Source organism: Mya arenaria, chromosome 5 (assembly GCF_026914265.1).
Source record: "Mya arenaria isolate MELC-2E11 chromosome 5, ASM2691426v1".
In the NCBI taxonomy this organism is placed as follows: domain Eukaryota; kingdom Metazoa; phylum Mollusca; class Bivalvia; order Myida; family Myidae; genus Mya; species Mya arenaria.
This window is the reverse complement of record NC_069126.1, coordinates 10,508,843-10,517,097: the sequence shown is the minus strand read 5'-3', so window position 1 is coordinate 10,517,097 and position 8,255 is coordinate 10,508,843. Positions and strand designations below refer to the sequence as shown.

At 35.6% G+C, this 8,255-nt stretch overlaps 1 protein-coding gene across 1 annotated transcript; it reads left to right on the top strand.

Annotated features, from left to right (window-relative positions):
• Positions 1–551: 551 nt before the first annotated feature.
• On the top strand, positions 552–6,089 carry LOC128234076 (zinc finger protein 511-like). The gene is made up of 6 exons (XM_052948065.1): positions 552–993; positions 1,226–1,285; positions 2,331–2,472; positions 3,086–3,192; positions 4,275–4,430; positions 4,876–6,089. The coding sequence occupies exons 1-6, from the start codon at positions 776–778 to the stop codon at positions 5,057–5,059; spliced, it is 867 nt and encodes a 288-aa protein (XP_052804025.1). The 5' UTR covers positions 552–775; the 3' UTR covers positions 5,060–6,089.
• The last annotated feature ends 2,166 nt before the right edge of the window (positions 6,090–8,255 follow it).

Genomic DNA, 8,255 nt, shown 5'->3' with positions numbered 1-8,255 from the left:
CTTTGTGGTCAGGATTATTATAAACTTATTTTGGGTGAAAATCTAGTAAGGGCATAACAAGTTCCAAATGTATCTTAAAAAATTGAAGAAAACTAGCTTGTGATTTTGAATAACTGAGCTGGGACCAATAGCAATCTTAATAACAATTTAATCCTACTTCCAGCTTAGAGGGGAAATATTGCTTAATGGCTCATTGTATATATTTAGAGAATTAAGAAACATCTGCAATATTTAGTTGAGAACTTAAGTAATTCTGCTGTAATATTTTCAGGTCGCACCAATATTTTCAACATCGTTATTGTCTCTATAAGGCAGAACCACAACTTTATTCAAGATGGTGAATGTAATGAAAGGAATTTTAGTGGAGTGTGACCCAGCCATGAAGCAATTACTTCTCCACTTGGATGAAAAAGAAGCGTTAGGTAGAAAATTTGTTATTCAAGATCTTGACGAGACTCATCTTTTCATCTCCGCGGAAATTTTGCCCACGTTAAGAGACCGCATAGATGATCTAATGGATAAACTATCATTTCCACTTAGTGAGAAATAGACTTAATGTGTTTTGATAATTCATAAGTACCTTATTTCTCAGTTTGTAGTGATTTTTGAGTGATGTGTGATAACAATGTGAAAGTAAAACTATTAGTTAATGCTAACATTTGTGTAGTCGTGTTGTGTATTTGTTTAAACAATTAAGTCAAATCAGTTCATTTTCAAAAAGAAAGTTGGTGATGAACCTTGTGTAGTGAATAACAAGAACAGAGTGACATCAAGCATGGAAGGTGATTGCTCCAATGAACACATGAGTGAAAATATGTCAGAAAGCCTGCAACCTGAGGTAAATAAGACTGGCCCAATGTTTGGGTGGTGTTGGAAGTTGAAAAAGCGGAGACTGGAGCCGGGACATAAACTGTTTCAGGATGGAGACCTTTATTGCCACCTCAATTCAAAATATGTGCCGCTTGACATGAAGACAGATCTGCCCATGAATAGGTAAATTTCCTCACCTTTTGGTGGTTATTAATGTAGCAAAGCTTTGATTGCATATATAATAAGAATGACTATGTAGTATGTACGCTGATTATAAAATCTCAAACTAAAAAAATGAGTGTTCAACATTTCTTATGTTTTCATTCTTTTTATGCAATCTTTTTGCAAAGTCTTTTTCACCAGTGTTCACCAGTGTTGCACTTATATAATATCTGATAACCTCATCATGTTTCAGTACCACTGAATTCCCTTGTGGGATTGCCAAATGTTCCCAGCTGTTTTCAAGCCTGGCAAAGTGAGTATACATTATAAACAATTAGTTCTCATGATTGCATATATAATTCATCTGAAGTTGAAGTTTATCATAAATGAATTATACTTCATAAAATACGAGAAAGTTCATGTCAACCAACATGAAAGTGTTAACTGAGATTGACATTCACGTTATATGCTATCACCCTCCATAGCATCAAATTTTTATTTCATTATACCAAACAAATATTGTTAAGACAGGAATTGTCTACAATTGTAGAGTTTGATTTTATAGTCAACAGATCATTTCCACAATGAAGGGATTAAATTTTCCCAGGGTTATTATGATATCATATAATAAACTATTTTTAAAATCATTTTTAGATTTCTACTAGCTCTGATGCACAAGTCAGCTGTAACCACGCCCCCCCCCCCTCTCCCCCAGGTCCGGGGGTAAAAAGGGGATAGTGGGGTAAATGGGCTGTGTTTTTACCTTCTAGGTTGCCCCACAGGGCCGACTGTATGATGCGGTGGTTTTGTTTTTGTGCGGAAATTAGCAGGGCATTGTCCTTACCTAGAATGTCCCGAGGTGCGGGGGCATTTGGCGTGGATTTTACTGGCAGTTTGTATCTGCAGGGCGGGGATTCAACCCAGGATTAGCTGGACCGAAAGTCAAAGTCCTCACTATTCTCAAGATCTGGGGGCTGTGGTTACAATTGGCTGGTGCATGATATGCAACTTTTTTTATACGCACTCATTGCGCCATGCACTCGAGAAAGCAAGAAATCTATTTTGAGACTGCCAATAGGGTAGTATTTAAAATAGTCATTTGTGTGATATTACCAATTCACTATTGATGACGTATTTTATGAAGGCAAAGTCACATGAGGTATTATAATATTTAAATGAAAGATGTGTGTAAAGGCGAGCCCTTTCCTTTGAGCAACTTATGGTGATAAAGACAGAGATTTAAATGAAAGACGTGTGTAATTGCGAGCCCATTCCTTTGAGCAACTTATGGTGATAAAAACAGAGAAAAATATACTAGTATTCAGTTTGCTGAAACTATGAACATGATAACTATTCAGGTACGAGAGCCACTACAACAGTTGTCACCGGCATGTGTGCAGCACATGTTCTCGTGCGTTCCCGATTGACCATCTTCTATCTATGCACATGCTGGAGAACCATGATGCCATGTTTGCTGTCCTGGCGGAGAAACAACCTATGGTCAGTAAACTGAACGAATAGCTTCTAAATAGAGTCTCGAAATCTAGAGTGTAGTGTTTGTGGAAGCACAAACTTCATAGTGATATAAAGAAAATACAAACATGGAACTTCCCCTTGATGGATAAATATGAATGTCCATCATTTTTTCAGTTTATAATATGAAAGCTTTAAATAAAAAGTTAATAATTCAAACTCATCTTTAAGCTGTACAGAGGAACATGGTTATGTTGATCTGATTATTTCACTTCCAAGAAACACTACAATATTTAGCGTAGGTATTGTCATAGCCTTGGTGTCGCCATTGTCAGCATTGCAGTTGTGCAAAAACTTTAACCTTGGCCATAACTTAAAACCCTTTCAAGATGTTCTATTGATACTTGGCACACTTGTATAGCCAGGTCATTGGCTTTTGTGGAGTTATATCCTTTTTCCGACTGTAAAATAACAGACAAGCGTTGCCGTTAGCTCAGTGGCACTCTTTTTTTATAGATGTTTTTAAACTGTTTTCATAGTAAGATGATGCAGTTTTGATTAGTTGAGACATTACCATTGATTGAAATACTACCAAAGTCCCTTTACATGGACCAGTTTGATGATTTATTCTCCTGCACAGTTCCAGTGCCTGTTGGCAGACTGTGGGTCAAAGTTCAAGGACGGGAAATCTCGGAGAAACCACATGGTTAAAGTCCACCATTATCCGGCTAACTTCAGGTTTGACCGGTATGTCGTATATGTCTTAACAAGTGGATTCAACATTGTAAGGATGGGGCTACCTGAATTGATATTAAATAAAGGCAGTTTTATTTTGGTTCATTGTTCTTGATTTTTAGCTTGGCTATTCAAAGAATATGGAGGGCTATACTACTCACCCTAATGTTGGCGTTACCACTTCAGGTTAAGGTTTTTCATGTAAGCTCCTTTGAGTCATTATCATAGCATCATCAGAAACTAAGTTATGTATTGTATTGAGACTTTGTACAACAATACTCAACCATCCAACCTACTTTATTAATCAAGTTAGATAACTCTGAATTGCATATAATGCAAATTATGGCCCTTTATAAATCACCTTAAAAATTATCGTTAGGGTTTTGCATGTGACCTTGATGTATTACATTGAGACCTTATTAACGGTACTCAAACATCCATCCTTTTGAAATTACCAAGTTAGATTATTCTATTTTCCATATACCATAATGTAAATTATGACCCTAGAAATTCTGGTAATGGTTTCGCATGTAACCACATTTAAGTCAATATCTCAACAAAGAGACCATGTATTGCATAGAAACTTTTCACATGTGTATCTGTCTATCCAACATAATAACCGGTAATTAATTGAGTCAGATTACTTTACTTTTTCTGGCCCTTTGTGATCAGCTGAAAAATTCTGTTTAGATTTTGCATGTAAGCATGCATAAGTCAATAAATATCTCAGCAACTTTTTGCTGTATTATATTACAACTTTATACAAAGGCTACCAATCATTCAACCTACATAAATAATGAATTCGAATAGATCTTACTATCTTGCATGTAATGCAAATGATGTCTCTAAATTTATTCTTCGACTAAGGAATAGCTGAGAATGCTGTCTCCGTGACAGCTCTTATTTTACATGTAAATGTTTTTCTCATTTTGGTTAAATAGATTTAAATTTGATAGGACGATAGTTTTTTTCCAACAAATAAAACCTTGATATATTTTGAGCAATAAAATGTTACTAAGCATTATAATTTAAAAATGAGGGAATTACTTAACATTGCTTAAAAATGTGTATATGTTGTTAATTTGAATTTGTAGGCCATCAAAGAAAACCAAAGAAAAACATCCAAAGAACGGCGGGAAAAATGGACAATCAGTTGATTCTAAAGGTGAAGGTCAGTCTGTTGCCATGGAAACTCAGTCTACCCCTGACGACAGTCACAAGGAGTCACCTGCCAGGGTCTTCTCTTACAAGTATGTGCTGATTGACTTTCACTTTGAACATTTCATTTCGAGATTCAAGTATGTGTTCATTACAGATAAACAAATCTACCCCCAGATTTATGGGAAAATTGAAAAATCATTAAACGAAAACCTGAAAAGAATTACCATAGTATTGGAGATTCTTTCACTGTCTTCAGTAGGTCTGTTATTAGAAGATGGAAGGTTGAAGAATTGTCATAGCCTTGTTGTAATTATCACCAGGTGTGGCTACACAGTGCCATCATCATTTTGAATTTTTTTCAACCCCTTAACTTACTTTACTAAATAAAACCATCAAATTTTTAAATGAAACTTGGTACACATGTTGTCAGGCACAACGTGCACATGGCACTCTAGTTTCACTGCCTAAGCAAGACTGAGAGATATTACAACACAACCTTAAATGATGATAACTGTGCTTGCTGTTTAATTCCAGAGTGCCTAACAACATCAGCTTTGGTCACGGCGCTTCTCGAGGTTTCATGGGCCGAAGGTCCCGTGGTCAAAGATCAGCTAGGGGTCAGAGAGGTCACTGGCATAACAAGGGTCAGTGTGAGATGGACACAACAGTGGACATTGAGCAAGTGGACATGGCAGAATTGGGGGAGGCATTGAGTTGATGTTTAGAGAGTGACATTGAAATGTGTGCTCATTGTATTGCCACATAGTAACAGAATTGTGTGTTGAAAAAGATCCAAAATATTGTACAATTGTATGTGACAGATTTTGGAAAGTGTTGAGTTGACATAAGGACATTAGCACCTTGGTGCTGATAAGTAGGGTGTTACCTTTGTCTGACTTGTGGTACCAATGCTCAAATAACAATTAATGATTCAAATGTATTTTACTGTGCTTCGTAAAATACAGTTTTCCCCTGTAGTATTTTGTGTTGACGGTTACATATTTTGAGAATTGAAATATAGAATTACCAGGTATGTGAATGATCAGACAGTTCCTGAACAAAAATTTTGCTCATGTTAAGATCGAAGAAAAACAAGATGTATTCATGTATGGCAAGCAAATAAAATCTGCATTTTGTATTATGCTTTTTCATTGAAATATCATGTTATTTCACTGCTGTTATTTTCACTGTAGTGAACATATTAACTTTCAAAGATTTGGGTTTCCATCTTTTTAACAAAAGTTATGTAAAATTCATTGTTCTGGATTGAAAATGTTTGGAATGATGCACCAAGATGACCTCACAACATTATGACTTTCATGCGAGTTTCCAATTGATGCTGATTCAATTGACATTTTTCATTATTTTGAGCATAAAAGAAACAGAAAAAGTGCAAAATCAAAAATTATTTCACTTCCAATTACAGAAAAAGATATTTACACTGTTGGCTGCCCAATCAGTAAAGTATTGCTTTCTTTTATCACTGAGAAATAAAGTAATTTATTGCGATTTTAACGCCAAATTCAACAAATATTTTTTATGTTGATTTTGTGAAACGGGTTTCTTTGGTGTCCAAAAAGTTGAATATTTTTTTAAAGGCTGGGTTTAAATAGAAAGACAAACAGTATAAGGGGCTGGTGTTGTGTAAGTGTGCTACTGACATTCAGAGACTAACAAAACTGCTGTTGAAATCAAATACAAACTTGTATCAAACAGTGCTTTCTTGTGAAATAAAGATACAATGTTGATTTCTGTTTTCCATTGTTTTGTGAGGAATATTCAACCCTTTTTTTTGTATGATTATTCTGGTTAAAACCAGTTTGAGTTTGGTTATTGCATTATCTGGTAAATGGACAACCTAAATATAATGCAGTTTTATTACAGGCAAATAATTTAAAAAAACCTGAACGTTGATGAGCTGTAATATGGTCCATATTTGCGGAAAATATAATCAGTGTAGACACACTAGTACTCAGAAGTTTACGCTTGTTTTGCAACCCAAATATGGGAGTATGACATCATTGGTCCCTGCCAAGGTTCAGTTGTAAGGTACCAGTTTATTTCTGCTTTGGTACTTTATCATTATCTTAACAGTGAGAGTTCCGTACTCCTTAATACAATTTGTTTGTCAAACAAGGAATGAACATACCACCTTCGCTGTTAAAACAGTGTTTAATTGATCAATCTCTTGCCAGCAGAATTAAAAATCTGCCTTGTTTGGTAACATTCTCAATTATCTTTTTTTGTTGTTAACGAGTTTCATGAGTTTGTAGCACACACTGTATTTAAACTCGTTTCATTTAAGAACAACCCCCACTAAGATTGATGTTAATGTTCTTTTGGTGCCAGTTATAGAAGTAAAACCGTTCAAGTTCTCAGTAATTGTGTTTTTGCTGCTTTTTAATTCATTACTTTCTTGGTGTTTTGCCACTGTTTTTGTTTGTTTCAAGCAAAACACTGTCTCCTGGCTTAGGTACATATCCGCGAAAACCATTCCCCGTGTGCTTCCGCGCGAATGCAATTCGGATGCGTATGCCGGGATGCGGAGACATGGAAATAGTTCAAACGAGATTTAAAATGCATGGGTTTACGTATCTGGACAGCTGCGCGGACTGCGTGAACAGAATAGATATCGGCCTATATGCTCATTTCAACTTCAGAAAAAAGTGAAATCTGTCCGCTAAGAGGACATTTTTTTCGTTGTAGATAGTGCGTTCCATTGATATATTGAGGACATGTTACTTAGCGACTTCTTTCTCCCACTCCTGATAAGAACAACCTACGCTCGGGTTGGGATGGCAGAGTTAAACACGTTAGAGACTGTACGATTGTCGACCTACTGGCTTCTTTCTTTTCAGCTCCTTAGAAGTAAAATAGTCCGCAGTTTCCCCTCTGTCGAAATGATTTATCAATAAACGTATTCGTTTATAACATGAAACTACCAATGATGTGCATTTAAGGGCAATAACTCTGGAATAACTGGAATTTTATTATCATAAACACGATAAATGAGGTCTCTTACCCATAAAACATGATGGGTGACTTTAGAGGCGAATGGTGTATGAACAGTGTTCCCGCCGCTCGTGTCCCTATTATACGTCCCGTCAAACCTGTCGGGCTTACACACATATTAACAACAACCGAGAGAGAAGCCTTTATTAGTCGGCGCCCAGAAGGGCGCCGACTATATTTGATATTACATTAGAAATATTCCAACTTAGGGACTAGTTCATAAATTGCAGAACAATGCTTTCAATAGTTTCCACGTTGCATGATAAAATATTAAGTTTAGTATGTTTTATAAAACTTTACACTTTAATTGATAATGAAACCTTAAATTATAATAGCCCTGATTTTGATTTTAAATACCAACTCAATCATAACAACTCGGCCATCTCCGAGATAGATACAGGCCGAGATGTTCCGAATGATATCAATAGATGAAGGTTACACGGTACTTTTACATTATCCTTTATGTTTGTAAATCTCCTATGCAGTAATCTCCCTTGGTGACGGCAAAAATACCGAGTTTTAAAAAAATAACCTTGAGCTTAATTGTTTGTTTTGAAAATGTGAGTGAAATGTGTAAAAAAAACTTATACAAAATATAAAGCAAGGAATTCACATAACAAGCCGGTACAAATAAAAGGTGAATTTCATTCTATTGAAATCTATGTATTAGACCACTGACTCTATTTCTTCCGAAGAAACGTATGTATATTTTGTTATAATTTAGTTTTAACCTGAGGATTAGCTTGGGAAAAAGCCCAGAATATCCTTAATTCCGGGCTTAAACTATTGTAACAATATTATTAACCATAATGTCCTTCGAGCATATGTACACCCAACATAAAAACAAATATTATCGTTAATATAATAACCATTTTTGGTTATCTGCATGCACGTTTTCTTCT